Source organism: Macaca fascicularis, chromosome 8, assembly GCF_037993035.2.
Source record: "Macaca fascicularis isolate 582-1 chromosome 8, T2T-MFA8v1.1".
NCBI lineage: Eukaryota > Metazoa > Chordata > Mammalia > Primates > Cercopithecidae > Macaca > Macaca fascicularis.
This window is the reverse complement of record NC_088382.1, coordinates 30,708,215-30,727,525: the sequence shown is the minus strand read 5'-3', so window position 1 is coordinate 30,727,525 and position 19,311 is coordinate 30,708,215. Positions and strand designations below refer to the sequence as shown.

The 19,311-nt window shown below is 48.8% G+C and overlaps 1 protein-coding gene across 5 annotated transcripts in view; it reads right to left on the bottom strand.

Moving 5' to 3' along the window:
* Window positions 1–189: 189 nt before the first annotated feature.
* The window catches only part of EPHX2 (epoxide hydrolase 2), a 57,352-nt gene continuing 38,230 nt past the window's right edge, over window positions 190–19,311 (bottom strand). For 3 of the 5 annotated variants that reach the window (XM_074000557.1, XM_005562914.5, XM_045398067.3), the window contains 7 exons: window positions 8,384–8,455; window positions 6,566–6,599; window positions 4,455–4,557; window positions 3,574–3,643; window positions 1,281–1,361; window positions 863–921; window positions 190–666 (listed from right to left, as the gene is read on the bottom strand). In XM_074000557.1, the coding sequence (XP_073856658.1) occupies window positions 588–666; window positions 863–921; window positions 1,281–1,361; window positions 3,574–3,643; window positions 4,455–4,557; window positions 6,566–6,599; window positions 8,384–8,455 (498 nt within the window). In that variant the 3' untranslated portion in view covers window positions 190–587. Of the gene's footprint in view, window positions 667–862; window positions 922–1,280; window positions 1,362–3,573; window positions 3,644–4,454; window positions 4,558–6,565; window positions 6,600–8,383; window positions 8,456–19,311 lie in introns of those variants that run through there. The other 2 variants (XM_045398066.3, XR_012417166.1) reach the window with 2 other exon arrangements.

Sequence of the window (19,311 nt, the reverse complement as noted above, 5' to 3'; positions counted from 1 at the left end):
GCTTTAGGGGACAGAGCACAAGAGACACTGCCATCCCCGTAGAAGTGTCTCCTGGCCAGCAAGGCCTAGATCATGCAGCACCTCGGAGCCCAGAACAGGGCTCAAAAGCAGAGAGAAAGGGCTCATCCCAACGCCATGCATTCTCCTTGAACAGTCACTCCACCTCTCCAAGAACAGCGACCAGCAGCATAGTCATCTTAGCTTTATTGAGTAACGCATCCCAATCTCTACTAAGATTCTTCTCAGTGAATGGCTGATTTTTCTGCAAAACTATGGATTGGTCAGTTAAAGAGAAATCACCACCTCGCCACCCCATTCTGTCCCCCAACAGGACACTAAGGGTTCTTAGAGATAAAGGGACGATGCATTCGTGCTTGGAGAACTAATCACACCTGATTTCTCTGGGATCTAAAATAATGTCAAATTTGATTCACTTTAGGTAATGAAAATCTTTTTTTTTGCAAACCCCTTCAAAGCAATGCTGCCATCCATGAGAGATGTGTGTAAGGCCACCTCTGTATACTAAGAATGATGCCCCAGCAGGCGGAAGGACGGCACACCTGCTGAGCGTGGATGCACGCTGCGTGCTACATCTTTGAGACCACCGGTGGGTTCCGGGCATCAGACTCCAGCCACTTAATGAGGATCTGATTCACCTCGGCGGGCCTGGAGGAAAGGGAGAAGAAAAAAAACAAAGCCATTCACACTTGTCTGTGCCTACCCACCCAACTCGAAGGCAGAGGTAAGTGATATGAGTGGCTAAGCCAGGCCAAAGCCACCACAATGAAACCAGGAAAGCTTTTATGGAAGGTGAACAGGGGGCCCTGCTCTCCCTGACCCCAGGAGCCCCCAACCTCCTTACTTGTCCATCTGTGTCCAGTGCCCACAGTCCTCAATGTGTCCCCTTTTCAGGTGGGGAATCTGAAAGGAAACCCCATGCAGGAAGGTAAATGGAAGAATGCAGATGGGTGTGTCTCAGGTTAGAGCAACGGGAAATGGACGCCTTCTCTCTGCTCCCCGCAGGCCACCCTGCCCGAACCCTGCATGACTTAGGAAGGGAATAATGAGTGAACGAAACCCCACATCCATGCAGGGGAAAGGAAGGCACAGTCACGGTTGCTGCTTGCAAGCGGGGGACAGTGATGTTACTGAAGTGCTTCAACTGCGGTCCCATCCACATGACAAGGTGTATCCTCTGCTGCCATCTTCCCTCTGAGCACCCTTGCCCGTGCCCTCTCCCGGGGGGCACCGATGACCCCTGTGCAGGGCCATTCCCTCACCCAGTCCTCCATGTGCTTGGACATCTGAGGAACGAGCACGAAGTCCTTCTCCGCCGTGACCATCAGGGCCGGAATCAGGATCTGGGGAGAGAACAGGAAACAGGAGTGGCTGGCACTCCACAAGGGAAGCCCTCCCTTCTCCCATGAAAGACCCCTGCCCACCGCCCTGCTGTGGTCCTGACGTTGTATCTGCCAAACTTTGCACAACAGACTCATGGTTATTACTGGAGATCTTTAAAATGACAGCTTCAGCAGTGCAGAGGCCAACATGGGTCTGGTGTGTGCAGACGTGTGTGAGTGAGAACGTGTGCAGAGCTGCGTGTAACTGGGAGAACTGAATCGACCGCACCAAGAGGGAAGACACCCTTGAATGAAGATCAAGATTCCTCTTCTCTGAATTAAACAGACGCTTAAAAGGGGCGGCCAAGGTTCCAGAGAGAATGGGGGCAGTCACAATAGTTATCAATGTGACATGAACAGCAGCAAAATGACTTCCCTTTTAACTGCAGGCAAATGAGTTGAACGCAGGGAGGCAGGCACAGGAAGGCCAGGAAACCTCTGTGTTTTTTTATTTGTTCTCGCTCCACCATTACCCTAGTTTCCAAGCACCTTTGACCCATCCCTGGTTGAGGAACTTGCACTATTTTCATTTACACATGGACTGATGGGCGTCTCTCCGCACCCCTCCCTCCTCCCATAACCAGGAGCCAGGAGAAGGTCAAAAATGATTTTGTGGCTACAATGAATACTGAGGCTTCTATGAGGTTTGTAAACTCTAGAATGTTCCAAGCTAAAATGTGAACTGGGTAGGGGGTGGCAGGGGGGCGGGATGGGAGGAGGTGGGGGAGGAGAGAGGAAGATCCGACCGGAAACTGCGGAAGAGAGGCTGGGCGCAGTGGCTCAGGCCTGTCATCCCAGCACTTTGGAAGGCCGAGGTGGGTGGATCACCTGAGCTCAGGAGTTTGAGACCACCCTGCCCAACATGGTGAAACCCTGTCTCTACTGAAACACAGAAAATTAGCAGGTTGTGGTGGTACACTCCTGTAATTCCAGCTGCTTGGGAGGCTGAGGCAGGAGAATTGCTTGAACCCAGGGGCAGAGGTTGCAGTGAGCCGAGATCACGCCACTGCACTCTAGCCTGGGCAACTGAGCAAGACTGTTTCTAGAAAAAAAGAAATTGCGGAAGAGGAGGGTTTCTGACCTTAGCACCATTGGCATTCACCTTCCCAGTGCCTTTGTCAATATTTTCCTCCACGCTTTGAGAGATTTTGTCTGTCCAACTGCAGTTTGGTCATTTTCGTCAGTCATATGATGACAATGACAAGGAACACTAATGGAGCTACTAGGTTCCCAGTACTGCTTGTAACAGGTCATGTGCCTTCACCCATTTCATCCTTACACAGCTCTATGAGGGAGGCACTGTTCTTGCCACTTCCATATTGCAGAAGAAGCAACAGTGGATCAGAGGGGTTAAGTACCTTTCCCAGGGTCACACAGGGATTAGACTCAGCCCATGTGCTTCCCAGCCTGCTCTTAACCACGATGTTATCTACTCTAGTGCCTCAAGACCTAACTTCGGGAGGTCAAGACCTGGTCTGTTTACACACCATGGTATCCCAGGGTCTCGCAGGAAGCCTGGCACGTAGCAGTGTGTTCACTTACAGAGTGAACCAACAAGGTAACCAGGGTTACTGAGTGAGCTGATGAAGGCCTGGTGACCTGCGCAATCACACTGGGGAATAATTTGACTTCCCTTAGATTTTTAAACATTTTGAATGTAAACTGGGGACCTCTATTACTCCTTCTGCAGACCCAGAGATTGGAAACCCATCTTCTGCTTGACAAATGAGGAAACTGAGACTCAGAGATTCGCTTGTGCAAGGTGACTCAACCAGAGGCTAAAGTCACATCTCTGAGAGCGCCTAATGCTCCTCCGGGGCTGGGAGCTCCAGTATCCACATCGCTTCTGGGAGGCGCCCTGGGCCATCTGCAGCCCTGGCTTGGGGTATCACCAGGGGACCTGGGGATTCCGGATGGATGCTGCAGTAACCTGGACACACCCCACCTCCATCCCCAACGTCACCCTCTACCATCCCAAGGGAAATACCAGCAAGAAAGATCCTAATGGGAAACCCCTGAAGGGAGTCACTTCCCAAACCCCAAAGGGAAAGGAGGTAGCCAGCAGTTCTGTCCATGACCAGCTGTGGCCCAGGTCATATCAGCTCAGGCCAATGGGAAGCCCCATGGGTGGGTTCTGGGGTGCAGAGGAGACCACACTGAACCTGGCACTCACCTTCCGCCCCAAGCTTTTGCAGGCCCACTTCCAGTTCCTTTCCATGTTTCGGTACCAGTTTAGAGGACCTCTGGGGAGAGATCAGAAAGTAAAAAGAGGGAGGCGGTAAGTAGACGGCTCTGCTACACACACCAACAGAAACCTGCTCTGCACGGCCAGTCATCCTGGGAAGAGCAAAGCCTCCTGCAGGGGCAAGAGAATAGAGCCCAGGACCCACGCCGTGCTGTCGGGCGCAGTTGCCAGGCTCTAGCAGCGAGGCCTTATGCAAGGACACAGGACTCCACTGAGTGAACTGGCAGCCTCTGGGTGGTCTTCTGGGACACACAGAAGCCGGCCCTACAGGACTGTCCAGGGAATGTCATCGTGTCGCCTTGGAGGCTGGGGAGGTTGCTGATGCTGGGGACCTTGGTTGAGCAGCCTCACCATCCAGAGGCCGCTCGCCTGCCCCAGGGAGCCCACTTGAGAGGGACACAGGGAGGTGGAGCAAAGATGCCCCCTCCTAATATGACATCGGGAAGTAGGGCAAATGCACCAAAATGTATGCACTTTTTGAGTTTATGTGGATTTTTATGTTTTTCTGAAGAAAGAGCCGAGTTGCCATCTGATTCTGTGAGGAGCCATGACTGAAAAGTAGTTGAAAACCTCTGCCCTATGGGGGGTCCGCAAGCATAAGGAAGAACAAGCTGAGTGTCCCAAACTAGAGCAGGCTGAGCGCCATAAAGTAGTGAGCCTCCTGACACTGGAGGCATTCAAGCAGAGGCCAGCCTGGCACCCATGAGGGCTGTGGTGGAGGAGAACTGGGCCTCACCCTCCACCCTGAGGGCTGAAGATCACTCTGTCGATCGTCTTTCATCTGTGTCTGGGCCCTGCGCTCTCTTTACCTGAAACCAGACTTCTTGAACTGCTGCACATAGAACTGGATTTCCTCCTCGCTGACCATCCTGCTGAGGCTGGGCTCTTCTGGGGTCCTTACAAAAAGTCCTCCTGCAAAAAAAGCCACCTGAATGGGGAGGCTGAGGCAGGAGAATGGCGTAAACCCGGGAGGCGGAGCTTGCAGTGAGCCGAGATCTGGCCACTGCACTCCAGCCTGGGCGACAGAGCGAGACTCCGTCTCAAAAAAAAAAAAAAAGCCACCTGTTGACTTTCCCGTCCCCGGGCCAGGGTTCTGCGTTTTAAGGCCTCTAACGGAGGCTGGGTACCTCACTGCCTCTCACAGACCATCTGAACTTGCGCAAGGCCTTGTGAGCGCCTCCATCTTTTGTTCCCTTATCCTTTGCCAGAGTGAGCCCACCTCCTCGAAAGCTCCAAGCTGTGATCTCACGGTCACACTGCAGGCTGATGTTCCCTCCCACCTAGCCATGACATCACCGGCTATTATCACAGCTCCTGGACCAACCACAGTCGCCGGCTTTTTCAGGCACACAGCAGCTATATCCCAGACCCTGCCAGCCCCCAGATCCTGCTCTCCCCCCGTCTAAACCTTTCCCAGCCAGCTTAACTGTGACCCTTCGGAGATACTGCCAGAGATTCTTGGAATTTTCCTACGGGCTTGCTCTGTTTTTCCTCTTAGGCAGGAAGAGAACCCAGGCCAGGAGGCTGGATCCTGTTGCCTCCCGCGCGCTGCACAGACCCTCTATGGTATCCCACTGTGGACCCCTATCTTGTCTTCAAGGTGCTGCACAGTCCCCCCAGAGGATGGCCTGTGATGACCCTTGGCAGCCCAGGGACCACTGCAATTTCACAGGGCACAGCCTCAGTGCTGGTGCCTGAACAGGGCCAGTCGGCATTTTCAGATTCACGAAGACCCAGAGGCAGAGCAGCTGGCCATTCCAGGCTTTTGTGAGACATATCAAAGGGGTATGTGACCAGTGTGTCACCCTGTGATGAAACCACCCTAAGCCTCCCCACTAGGCGGGTGCCCCAGGCTCACTGTACCTCAGGGCCCCTCTGCGTGCATCCCAGCTGCTCTGCCTCCCATGAGACAGTGGGCTCACCCAGGGTGGCCACGCTGCTTCATGTGTCTGGGTGTCTGAGCATGCAGCCCTGGCCTCATACCCAGCGTGTGCTCACAGCATTTGAGGAATGAATGAATGGGTGAATGAATGAGTGACAGACAGGGTGAAGGAATAAAGGAATGTGGGTGTGGGGGAGGGAAGGGAGATGTTCTTTGAGCAGTGACAAGAGCATGGCCTGCAGGGTCAGAGGAGTTTAATCCCAGCCCAGCCACTTTGGACAAGTTACTTAACCCTCTGAGACCTGTTTTCCTCTTTGGAAATTAAAAATAGTAGCACTTTTCGGAAAGCTTTGAGGATCATAAATAATTTATCTAAAGGGGGTTAGTCCAGAGTTTTATACAGATGGTCAGCACGTGCCCAGACAAGTGACAGTGGTCATCATTATTCACAAAAATACAAGTGAATGATGTCAAGGCCACAGTGCTGCAGCAAAAATAAGGTCTTGTGGGAAGAGTGCTGGATCTAGGGGCCATGGGGATGAGCTCCAGTCAAATCTCAACTCTGACCCTTCACTCATACCCAACCCAGGAGGGAGACAAGGATGGGCTCCATGTGGGGGAACTGGAAACGTGGCACCTGGATGGAGAGGGGCCAGTGGACTGCAATGGAGGAGACCTGGGCATGGGACCCACCCACTCCACCTGCATACACCGGGTGACCCCCGTAGAGGTAAGATCTCAATCCTGGGGTCCTTATCAGCAGAGGGTGGATTTTGCCCTGGACAAGCTCTAAGACTCCTCCAAGCTCTTACTGTTTAAGATCTTGAAGCCACAGCTCCCTCAAGAGTAGGAACTCCAGGCTGTGTGCTCAGGCCTGGGGTTAGAGTCAGCCCTATGCAGGCCAAGGAAACCCTGGTTGGGCAACTTTAAGTTCAGAGCTGGAGGGCTCAGGGCTTCTGCCCATAGCAGTTACAGGCAGAAACATCCATTTAACATTCAGCTGGTTCCCAATGTGGCTCTCCCAAGCATGTCTCTTACCCATTTCACAGACTTTATGCATGGATAAAACACTCTGTAGGAAGAAAAGAGAAGAGTTACAAATGACGTCATGGGTGATGCAAAGGAAATATGCTCATCTGAAAACCCTGTTACGACAAATGACCTCTAAGTACCATGCAGACTGTAACAAACACATGGAACTCCCAAGACAGCCAGGGACCCCCTCACAGGAGTCAAGTAAAGAGGGAGCTCACAACCAAAGCTCTGGGCTGAGACTGCCCCAGGGCCCTTGCAGACCTTGGTAATGTGAAGACCTAGGTTTATCAACCAATAGGAACAAGAAAAGAGACCTTAGGCCTATGATGAGAAGTCGGAGATGTGATATTCCATGCCACTCCATGGTAAAGCCAGTAAATCTGGGGTCTCTGACATGCTATACCTTCAGTGAAAAAATTGATGAGAAAAAAAATCCCCTCATGATGATAAAGATGTTAAAGGAATTCGTCTGTTTCAGCTTGGTACTAAGAGGAAACCAAAAGACACCCCCTTGGGAATTCATAGCTCTAGGCCTGCCTTCCCAACTGCTTGGATTTGAGTTTGCATTCTCTGCATGATCTGGAAACCCCCAAGGTGTGAAGTAAACAAGAACAAGAACAACAACAACAACAACAAAGTGAGCCTAGGCTGGTAATGCTCCCAGGATGCTTGGCAGAAGAAATCCTTAACCACTCAAGGAGTCATTTCCTCAAGTCCAACTGAAGCAGACAGGTACAGATTAAGTACTGCTGAAGATGAGTTTATAAACCAAATTTACAAAACCCACACTCACATAACAAGGCCCCACAGCAAAAGGCAGCAAAAGGAGCACACAGTGAAATATGACTCTCCAAAAACATCAAATAATAGAGCTTGCAAGAGGGAGAGAGAGACAGAGAGAGAAAAAAAAAAAGAATTAGAAATGAATATACTTCAAATAATTGAAGACATAAAAGGAACTGAAAAATAAGAATACAAGACTCTATCAAAAGAGATCAGAATGATTTGAAAAAGAACCAAATAAAACTTTCACAAATTAAAAAAAACTATTTGTTGAAATTAATACTTCAAAGATGGGTTAAACTGCAGATCAGACCTGCAGTGTCCAGGATAATTAATTGGCTTAGACAATTAACATACAGGGGGTTAGACCCGAGGCTGACTCACAAGCAAAGACAGAATTTTCTAAAAGAAAACACCCTAAAATTCTATACTCAGATAAATGATTCTTTAAGATTAAAATTAAGATGTCTTTAGGCACCACAATCTGAATTTACTACCAACAGACTCTTATTGAGAGAACTACTAAAGGGGATGCTTCAGGAAGAAAGAAACTGAACTCAATGCAAATGAGTGAGATGCAAGAAGTAATCAGTAAAGAAAGTGGAAAATATGGGACAGGGAGCAGGAATTGACTGTATATAAAACAACAATAGTGATGATGACTCCTAACACGTAAGACAGGAGGGTGCAGGTTACAGAGTTAAAGGTTTTTAAACTCCTCTGCTTCAAGAAGAGAGTTGGGGACAGCGATTAATTTTGGACTTGGGTAAACCAATTATGCATGTTAAAATGGTAATGGTAATAGCATAATTTCTAAGCTATCATTATTATAATCATTCTCTGACCTTGTGTGTCAGTGGGGATATAAATTTTCCCACTAAGGACGGACCAGGAGAGTGGGGACCTCAATTACCCTGACTACAGAAACGAAAGAAAAGGAGGCCAGATTGCTACTCCTGGTCCCTGTCACACACTAGGTACCCTACTTCCTTCACAACTGCCCCCTCCTGTTTTTCTGCCCCCGTCCCCACCCCTCACCTCATCGCTTGCTCTGAAGAGGCTTTTGAAAGTCCGATTCAGGTTCTGTTCCAGTTCAGCCTCAGCCACTCCCTAAAACAATCAAGAAAGCAAAATGAAGGACCCTCTAGAAATTGTGGAAACTGTTCCCCTCCTTCATCTGACTGAGAGCAAGAAGCCCCTACTTGTGCCCCATCTAGCCCAAGTCTCATCAGAATAGCATCCATTTGAATTTTCATCTTAAAACATTTTTTAAAAGGTTAACATAAAATACAAGATGCTAACTGTAGTTTCCCATGGGAGGCAGATTCATAGATGCTGCTTTCTTTGTGTTTTTCAATATTCCTATAATGAGAAGGTACTACTTATAATAATCTCTCAAAAGGAATTGGGAGGGGGCTGGTAGAGGAACGGGTTGGAGGCTGACTGGTGGTAAGAAGAAGAGCGGGGCTCCAAGGATTCTGAGAAACCAAGGGGAAAAGCCAAAAACTATAAGCCAAATGCTCTTCCATCCAGGCATCTAAATTTCGCTATATTGAGGCCAGGAGTTTAAGACCAGCCTGGGAAACATAGGGAAACCCCATCTTTACAAAGAAATTTAAAGAATTTTTTTCTGCTCTAGAAACTTCAAAACCAACTCCTTTGATTTGGGTCTTAATTGTTACAGACCATTAGATTGCCGATGGATTATACTCCACAAACAGGACAGCGAGGTTTCCACTGTTAAAGAGCTGGGACACGTAGCCTTTCTGGTGACAAATGACCAGGTTCTTCCAGTTCTTGGGAGCGGTATGGCATTGAATTACCCAGTCGACACACAGTTCTCTGGCTGTTTCCAGGTCTCTGGTTTGTGCATGGGGGGAGTTCTCTGACCTGAACTTGCTTCATCAGTTCCACAGACACTGAGCTCCTTCTCTGGCAAACTGGACCAAGAGATGCCAATGTACAAAATACGCTTCAGAACCTTCTTGGTGGACCAGAGGATGGGGGAGGGGCTTGGATGAGGACTAAAGTGAAGTGTCCAGGTCACTGAATGTCATGTGCTGAGGGCTAGAGAGGAGATTCCTACTGGAGACTCAGGGTGTGGAGTCTTCCTCTCCTGCTTCCCCTCTCCTTCCTACCCCAACCCCCTCCAGGAACACTTCAGCAAAGCAGACACCAAGAACAGGGGCATGGCTGGAAGGTGAGGAGAGATCCATCCATGGATCCTACTATCCTAGTAGGGGTAGCCTGGTTCATGGAGCATAAGAGGACAATGTTAATTCAATCTGTCTTTTCCAGAAGTTGAAAGACGGTGAACCTGAAAGCTATTCCAGATGCACTTTAGGAGAAAACAGCTGTCCTGGAGGCAGAGATCCACTAGGGGCAACCATTCAGAAATAATAAAGATCTTGGCCGGGCGCAGTGGTTCACGCTGTAATCCCAGCACTTTGGGAGGCCGCGACAGGCAGATCACCTGAGGTCAGGAGTTCGAGACTGGCCTTGCCAATACGGTAAAACCCCATCTCTACCAAAAAAACAAAATTGGTCAGGCATGGTGGTGCACGCCTGTAATCCCAGCTACTCAGAGGCTGAGGCAGGAGAATCACTTGAACCCAGGAGGCAGAGGTCACAGTAAGCCAAGATCTCACCATTGCACTCCAGCCTGGGCAAAAAGAGCAAAACTCCATCTCAAAAAACTAAACTAAACTAAACTAAACTAATTTCTGCAACACAGCTGCTGCTGAGGGACTAGTGCTACAGGAGGGAACTGAGTTAAGTGTGGTAATGCCAACTGACTCTCCTCTCCTTCCTTCTAACCACCCACCTGCACGCACCCAAACACCAGCTGAACTGGTCTGCTGGTGTTTTCTGGGCAGGCTTCCTACTTGCTGGCCTCCCTGGTTTAACACATTGTGACCTTCACCAACAGCATGGACTTCTATCAGTTTGGCCTTCGACACCAGACCCAAACGCTGCCTTCTCCATGAGGTTCCACCTTTCCCACCACCAAGGGGTAACTCTGCTTTTCTTGGCTCCTGCAGAGCCTTGAGTGTGCTCTCCTGGGATCCCCTTAGGGGCAGGGACTCATCCTGTTCTCAGTAGCATCTGTGGCTACCCTTGAGATAGAGTCAGAGGAGAGGAAGATCCTAAGGCCACATACACGAAGCATTCGTTCCAGCGACCTGCAGTCCTCAGTGCTTGCACATGTTGAGAGGTTACTTTTTTTTTTTTTTTTTTTTGAGACGGAGTCTCGCTCTGTCGCCAGGCTGGAGTGCAGTGGCGCGACCTTGGCTCACTGCAAGCTCCGCCTCCCGGGTTCACGCCATTCTCCTGCCTCAGCCTTCTGAGTAGCTAGGACTATAGGTGCCCGCCACCACGCCCGGCTAATTTTTTGTATTTTTAGTAGAGACGGGGTTTCACCGTGGTCTCGATCTCCTGACCTTGTGATCCGCCTGCCTCGGCCTCCCAAAGTGCTGGGATTACAGGCATGAGCCACCGCGCCCGGCCGAGAGGTTACTTTTTTTAGTTTTTTTTTTTTTTTTTTAGATGGAGTCTTGCTCTGTTGCCCAGGTTGGAGTGCAGTGGCGCAATCTCAGCTCACTGCCAAGATGGGTTCAAGAGATTCTCTTGCCTCAGCCTCCCAAGTAGCTGGGATTACAGGGGCCCGCTACCATGCCCAGTTAATTTTTTTGTATTTTTAGTAGAGACAGGGTTTCACCGTGCTGGTCAGGCTAGTCTCGAACTTCTGACCTCAAGTGATCCGCCTGCCTTGGCCTCCCAAAGTGCTGGTATTACAAGTGTGAGCCACCACGCCCGGTGAGACATTACTCTTTTTTGTTCTGCTCATTACTTCTCACGAGAGCTCTGGATCTGTACAGTGGCAGCACAGAAGAAACGGAGACATTGATCATCTGGCGGTGCTGGATCTAGGGTTGGAGATTTTCTGATGAAAGCCATGTCTGCCTGTTAATGACAGTTCCCTCCGTTTTGTAAGATTCAATTATAATGGTGTCAATGGCGGCCTTCTGCAACATGATGATGAATGCCACAGTGAGAAATAGCCATGGGAAGAAGCACATTTAAGTGATGGATGGAAGCCCAGGTCAGCTGTGTGTGTGTGGCTGTCGGTCATCATTCCTATTTACTGAGAGCAGTCCTCATCACAGAAACAGCTGCTGTTCATGAGCTCAGGGGTGCATTTCAGTGTTTGAAGGAACCCATGGAAGCCTAGAGAGGGCTTTGCCTCAAATGACCCTTAAAAGGGCAAACGATGTCAAAAAGTCAGTAAAGAAAATCAAAGAGAGGCTGGGTGGGGTGGCACAAGCCTGTAATCCCAGCACTTTGGGAGGTCCAGGCAGGAGGACTGCTTGAGGCCAGGAGTTCGAGACCAGCCTGAGCAACAATAGAGACCCTGTCTCTACAAGAAAAATTTCAAAAATCAGCTGGGCATGGTGGTGCATGCCTGTAGTCCCAGCTACTGGTGAGAGTGAGGCAGGAGGACTGATTCAGCCCAGGAAGTCAAGAACGCAGTGAGCTACGATTGTGCCACTGCACTTCAACCTGGGCAACAGAATGAGACCCTGTCTCTTAAAAATAGTCAGAGAGAAAAAAGGTAAATAAATCTGTTCACTCACATGAAAGTGCAGCAGAGCAATGGAAAGAATAGGATGAAGCTGGGAGCCAGAAAAGAGAGAAGATGACAGAAGATAACGTTTGTCCTCTGCTTATGAACTTAGCTGAGACCTTCCGACTCTCTTTAATCTACAAAGGTAAGACTATATCTTTAAATCCTACAGACCGATGACAAATTTCCTGTCTGCCCTGGATAGGGGCTCCTCCTTTTATGTTTCTGTGCACAGAAGTTAAAGGATGGACTTTAGAATCCAATAAACACGGTTTCAAGCCCGAGTACTGATAGTTACGAGCTGGGGAATTTCTTTCCCTAGAGCCTCAGTTTCCTCATCTGTAAAATGGGGATTTTGTAAGGATTAAATGAGATAATGCCCATATCTTACAATGCCTGACACGCAGGAGGCATGCCAATAAATATTAATATCACTACCTCCATTATTATTATTATTTGTTTAGAGACAGGGTCTTGCTCTGTTGCCCAGGCTGGAGTGCAACCTCAAACTCCTGGACTCAAGTGACACTCCTGCTTCAGTATGCTGAGGAGCTGGGATTACATGTGCGTACCACCATGCCTGGGTAACTTTTAAAAAATTTTTGTAGAGATGGGGTCTGGCTATGTTGCCCAGGCTGGTCTCAAACTCCTGGCCAAGTCATCCTCCCACCTTGGCCTCCCAAAATGCTGGAATTATAGGCGTGAGTCACTGCACCTAGCTGATTTTTAAAAATTTTAAATTAATATCTAATTAGGGCTCTTTAAATGATATCATCTTGGCTTTAGATTGGGCCCTAGATCTAATGACCCGTGTCCTTATGAGAGAAAGAGGGAAACTGAGACATACAGACACACAGAAAGGAGGATGCCACACAAAGACGGAGGCAGGGACGGGAGGGATGCGTCTACAAGCTGAGGAACACCAGGAATTGCCAGCAACTGCCAGGGGCTGGGAGACAGGCATGAAACGGACTCTCTCTCAGGAGCCCCTAGAAGGGACCAACCCTGCCAAGACCCTGATTTTGGACATCTAGCCTCAAGAACTGTTGAGAATTCACTTCTGTGGTTCTAACTCACCCAGCTTGTGGTACTTTGTTATGGCAGCCTTGGGAGTGGGAACACAAAAGGAGGAGCCCCTATCCAGAGCACACAGGAAATTTGTCATTGGTCTGTAGGATTTAAAGATATGGTCTTACCTTTTGTAAATTAAAAAGAGTCAGAAGGTCTCAGCTAAGCACGTAAGCAGAGGACAAATGTTATCTTCTGTTATTTTCCTCCCATTCCTGGCCCCCAGCTTACACTAAAGCATGTCTCCAGGGAGTATCTTGATGTGGGGGCTGAGGGGAGAGGGTGAGGAGGGAAAGGGGCCAGGGTCTTCATTACCCTGGGCTCAGAGGGGCCAGGCACTGTCCCCAGCAGCAACAGGCAGCAGGTGTGCCAACCACAGGGTGGGGTCTGGAGGGTCCCAGGATCCAAGATGCCCTGGACTTCCTCATCCCCTCAATTTACTTTCCATGTGCGTATTCAGCTCGCTGTCAGAGGAGCCCCCAGAAATGCAGGGCGCCACCAAGAAGATGGAGCTTTGTCTAGACTTTCCACTCAGCGCTGGTAGGGGCGGCGCTGTCAGTCACCTAATTTGCTAGGGAGGTGCCCCCACATCGGTGGGGGGCAGAGGATTGCCTCCTGTGCTCAGCCCTCCTAACAGGGAGCGCTCCCCTCCACCATCCCAGGAGTTTCTCCTCTTTAATCTTCTCTTGTGTCCTTTCCAAGGTAGAGAACAGGTCTGCTGAGAGACTGCACTTAATTGTGGCTATTGTTTCGTGGGTGAGACAACGGAGGCAGCTGTTGAAGCCAAACTGCAGGTCCACGAAGCCCCCGCTCAGCCCTCCTGCCCTTTATAATTAATGTCAAAGGACGCCATCCAGGAGGGGAGGTGAACCCTCCGCTGGTCAGCGGGCTGGGCCAGTGATTCTGTTTCATGCTCCGTCTACCTTGCCAAAAATGACTCCAGTTCCTCTGGAAGTCTGCACCAGTGTTCTCCAAGACAGGCCAGGAGAAACAGTGGGGTGGTTGTCCCTGAGGTCAAAAACGCCAGTGGCTGGAAGCATCCGAAATCTGGGCAGACAGCAAACGGTGGACCTTTGACTCTCTGCGGTGTGGCTGGCCAGATGAGAGAGAGGTGTAAGACTTGGGGGGCTCTACAGGGACCCAGGGCACTGGGGGCCGCCTGCCACGTGCTGATGGTGCCAGCTCTTTCTGTCCATAACAGCACTGAGCTGGGCAGCCCATTTCACAGAGGAAGACGCTCAGCTCAGGGGCCTTAAGTGCCTCGTTGAAGGTCAGACAGATTATAAATGAGAACATCGGACTCCAAACCCCTCCATACTTGGTTCTTTTCACCACAACCTAACACAACACTGCCGATTTAAGACAATGAAAATAACCCTGCCAAGGGTTTCTCCATAAAGGGCATAAAAATTAAAATAACGGCCAGGCATGATGGCTCATGCCTGTAATCCCAGCGCTTTCGGAGGCCGAGGCGGGCAAATCACCTGAGGTTGGGAGTTCGAGACCAGCCTGACCAACATGGAGAAATCCTGTCTCTACTAAAAATACAAAACTAGCTGGGCGTGGTGGTGCATCTCTGTAATCCCAGCTACTTGGGAGGCTGAGACAGGAGAATCACTTGAACCCAGGAGGTGGAGGTTGTGGTGAGCTCTGAGATCATGCCATTGCACTACAGCCTGGGCAACAAGAGCGAAACTCCATCTCAAAAAAAAAAAAAAAAAGTTAAAATAACAATAATTAAAGCTCGGTGTGTAAGGTAGCAAACAGTGGCACTTTCTTTTAAACTATAATTATTTGGCTGTAAAAAAAAAAATCACAATAATGTCCCTTAACAGAGGATTACATAATCCATAGTCTACCTGTTACAAAACCCCATGCAGTCATTAAAAAGAATGAGATAAATCTATATGTGCTGACAAAAAAAAAATCTGTGCAATATGTACTAAAGGAAAAAGCAGCATGATTCCATTTATATGAAAAATCATATGTGTGTGTGCGCGCTCATACACACATGTATTTGCTTAAAAATATTCAAAAATAGTTTTAAAATATTTCAAAAAATGTCTGGGAAATACCAGACTATTAGTAGTAGCTACTAGTAGGTTGTCGGTGGGCAAAGGGGGATTCAGCTTTTTCCTTTACACAACTCAGGACTTTTTTTTTAATAGCAAGCATGAATTACTTCATAATTTCAAAACAAAAACAAAACCTAAAAATTAAACTCTGTAATTAATCACCAGCTGTCCCCATGGCCTGAAGGAGCTACTGTGTTCTAGAGATTAAGAAAGACTCAACAATTAGGCTGGCATGGCGGCTCTCACACCTGTAATCTCAGCAGTTTGGGAGGCTGAGGTGGGAGGATCAGTTGACACCAGGACTTGGAGACCAGCCTGGGCAACACAGCAGAAAAAAAAAAAAGAGAGAGAGAGACTCAATGTTTTGAGGGGAAACAAAATCATTTGTGGATGATTTTCAGCCAGGTAAAACTTTCTGCCTGTAATTTTTCTTTTCCCACATTTTCTCTCTGATCCTTAGTTTCTCATCTGGTTAAATACTTAAACAAAAGGGCTGGGTTTTTTTCTTCCTTTTTTTTTTTTTTTTTTTTGCTCAGGTTGGAGTGCAGTAGCGCGATCTCGGCTCACTGCAACCTCCGTCTCCCAGGTTCAAGAGATTCTCCTGCCTCAGCCTCCCGAGCAACTGGGATTACAGGCACGCACCACCACGCCCAGCTAACTTTCGTATTTTTAGTAGAGACGGGGTTTCACCTTGTCGGCCAGGCTGGTCTTGAATTCCTGACCTCAGGTGATCCGTCTGCCTGCTGAGATTACAGATGTGAGTCACCACGCCCAGCCCAAAAGGGCATTTCTTTTGCCTGAAATCTGCCTCTAGCTTGCTATATGGTTCCAGACACATACATAGGTGCCTGCCACCCAGTCTTCCTCAAAGAAATACAAATACACACGTGCGGTTTCAGGAGGGAGAGAGCAGGGTTCACAGGATATCCTAGGCACATTCTGGTATGGGGGGCTGAGGGGGTGTAAGTATCCCCCAGGCCAAGTGAGGACTTTGGGAATCCTTAGAATTAAAATGTGGAACAACTCAGCTGAAATGACCCAGCCGATTCCACTGGCCTTCGCTGTCAGAGCTGCCTGGTCTTCATGCTTTCTCACTATACACATGGAAAGCTGTCACCTCTTCTCTGAGAAGGAAAGAAAAACATGCCTTCTTTGTTTCCAGCAGACTTGGCAGATTCCCAGGCCAAGACTCAGCACATTGGCTAAGGGTTCAAAGAGCTATATTGGAGCTGACTCTAAACTTGGGAGTTAATCTAAGCCTCACCCTGCAGTGCTCAGCAGAGTTGAGCCAGAAGTGGGGAAGACAGGGCTGGATGCAGTGGCTCACCCAGCACTTTGGGAAGCTGAGGTGGGCGGATCACCTGAGGTCAGGAGTTCAAGACCAGCCTGGCCAACATGGTGAAACCCTGTCTCTATTAAAAATGCAAAAATTAGCCAGGCATGGTGGTGGGTGCCTGTAATCCCAACTACTTGGGAGGCTGAGGCAGGGGAATCGCTTGAACCCGGGAGTTGGAGGTTGCAGCGAGCTGAGATCGTGCCACTGCACTCCAGCCTGGGTGATACAGTGAGACTCTGTCTCAAAAAATAATAATAATAAAAAAATAAGTGGGGGAGACGGGTGTACCCACGGCACAGAAGGAGTCTTCCTTAGGCTGCCTGGGTCTGGAGCAGCCTTAGTGCTCCTAGGGAGAAGGAGGAGATGTCAGAAATGCCTCCTTCTGGCCAGGGAGGGAGTGGGTTAGGAGGTGGCAGGAAGGAGTAACTCCCAGCACCCACTATGCATCCAAGAGCTGTTCTCCACGTTATCGGCTTTATTTGCTGGAGTCAGCTTAAGTTTGACCTGGAGTCAGCTTAAGTTTGAAGCTATTACTTGTTTGAAAACCACCCAAAACCAACCTTTTGCAGATGAGGAAACTGAGGGTCAGAGATGGGAAGTACCTTTGCCTAGTCATTCCTTAGGGAGTAGGTACCAGGCAGGCTGGCAGGAACCCCTGCGAGTGATTTCTCCTCCAGTCCCAGTTCTGTGCCTGTTGAGTGGTTCCAGTGGCTGGATGCAGCCCAACCTGGTTGCTGGGTGTCTTTCTGTGGCCAGATCACAATTTGAATATCTAACATTTCCCTGCCAAGGCGCTTTGTTCTTAAGAACAAAACTGTCCCCGAAACTCTCACTGCAGATTTTAAACCCAGCTGCTACAACAGAATAGAGGTACTGATTTTTCCACAATAACTGTTAACAACCTTTGAAACAAAAAACTGTGCCTTGACGAGGGCTGTAATTACTAAGCATCTTTCTCCTAAGGTCACTTTTGCCATCAGGATTTTGAGCTTATCCCGATTTATCCCTCCTCTCTCTGCTTGACTCCCCAGAGCACACAGAACAAAGCCCAAGCTCCCCGCCAGCACGGCTTAGTTGGAGGCATGGGCTTGGGAGTCAAACAAGCCTAGGTCGATATCCCGACCCAGTTATGCACCTGGTCTTGGGCCAGTTGGAGTTAAGCCCTCTGAGCCTCTGTTTGCTTGGCTGAGAAGATAGGAGAGGATTCTTTGTGTTTCTGTGAAGATGAGAACCATGTGGCATATGAGAGCTCAAAACCAGCTGTAGCTGTAACCCACTGACAGATGACTGGATTAAGAGAAGGTGGTCTCTACACACCATGGAATAGTATTCAGCCTTAAAAAGGAAGGCAGTTCAGGCCCCTGCTACAACATGGGTGAACCTTGAAGGCATGATGCTAAGCGAAAGAAACTAGTCACAAAAGGACAAATACGGCATGCTTCCACTTATACGAGGTTCCTAGAGGAGTCAAAATCATACAGACAGAAAGTAGAATGGTGGCTGCCAGGGCTGGGAGGAGGGGAGATGAGGAGTTAGTGTTTAATGGGTGAAGAGCTTCAGTTGGGAAGATGAAAAAGTTCTGGAGGTGGATGTGGTGATGGCTGCACAACAATGTACATGTGCTTAATGCCACAGAACTGCACACTTACAAATAGGTAACATGGTCAGTTTTACATTACATGTATTTTACCACAATTAAAAGTATTTTAGGCCATGTGCAGTAGCTCACACCTGTAATCCCACCACTTTGGGAGGCCAAGGCATGTGGATCACCCGAACCCAGGTGTTTGAAACCAGCCTGGTTAACATGGTGAAACCCCATCTCTATATATTTACGCCTGTAATCCCAGCACTTTGGGAGGCCGAGGCGGGCAGATCACAAGGTCAGGAGTTCGAGACCAGTCTGGCCAATATGGTGAAACCCTGTCTCTACTGAAAATAAATAAATAAATAAATAAATAAACAACAACCAAAAACAAAAAACTAGTCAGGCGTGGTGGCATGCACCTTAGTCCCAGCTACTTGGGAGGCTGAGGCAGGAGAATCGCTTGAACCTAGGAGGTGGAGGTTGCAGTGAACCGAGATTGCGCCACTGTACTTCAGCCTGGGCAACAGAGGGAGACTCCGTCTCAAATAAAATAAAATATAAAATAAAATAAAAATAAAAAATACACACACAAAAAGTTAGCCAGGTATGGTGGCATGCACCCGTAGTCTCAGCTACTCAGTAGGCTGATACAGGAGGACCATCTGGGCCTGGAGAGGTCGAGGCTGCAGTGAGCTATGATCACACCACTGCACTCCAGCCTGAGTGACACAGCGAGACCCTGTCTCAAAAAAAAAAAAATTTTTTTTTTAATGGCTAAATACTGTACGAGGACACAAGGACTACCCACAAACCAAGGAGAGAGGCCTCAAGAGAAACCAACTCTACAAATACCCTGATCTTGAACTTCCAGCCTCTAAAACTGAAGACTATGAATTTCTGTTGTTGAAGCTGCCCAGTCTGTTGAGCTACCTAGCCTTTGTTATGGCAGCCCCAGTAAAGTAATATGCCCTCTACACCACACACCATACCCATAGTCTCACCATCGAGACTGTCTTACACTAATGAAGGACATGGTGCTTTCATTCAGGCCAAAGGAAGCTCGTGGATTCCCACACCCCAGGCTGTGGCACATCAGGGCCCAGGCCTCCCCGCAGGATGCGGCCATGTGGGATGCGATATGTTGAGGTCTCTTCAAAATGCTGCTGGGAGCTTTTGGTCAATGAGTTCAGTTATTGCCTGAATCGCAAAGCTCCTTTCACACAGATGCTGTCTCATTAATGAAAATAATTGTTGGAGAAGAGTTACTCATTGAAT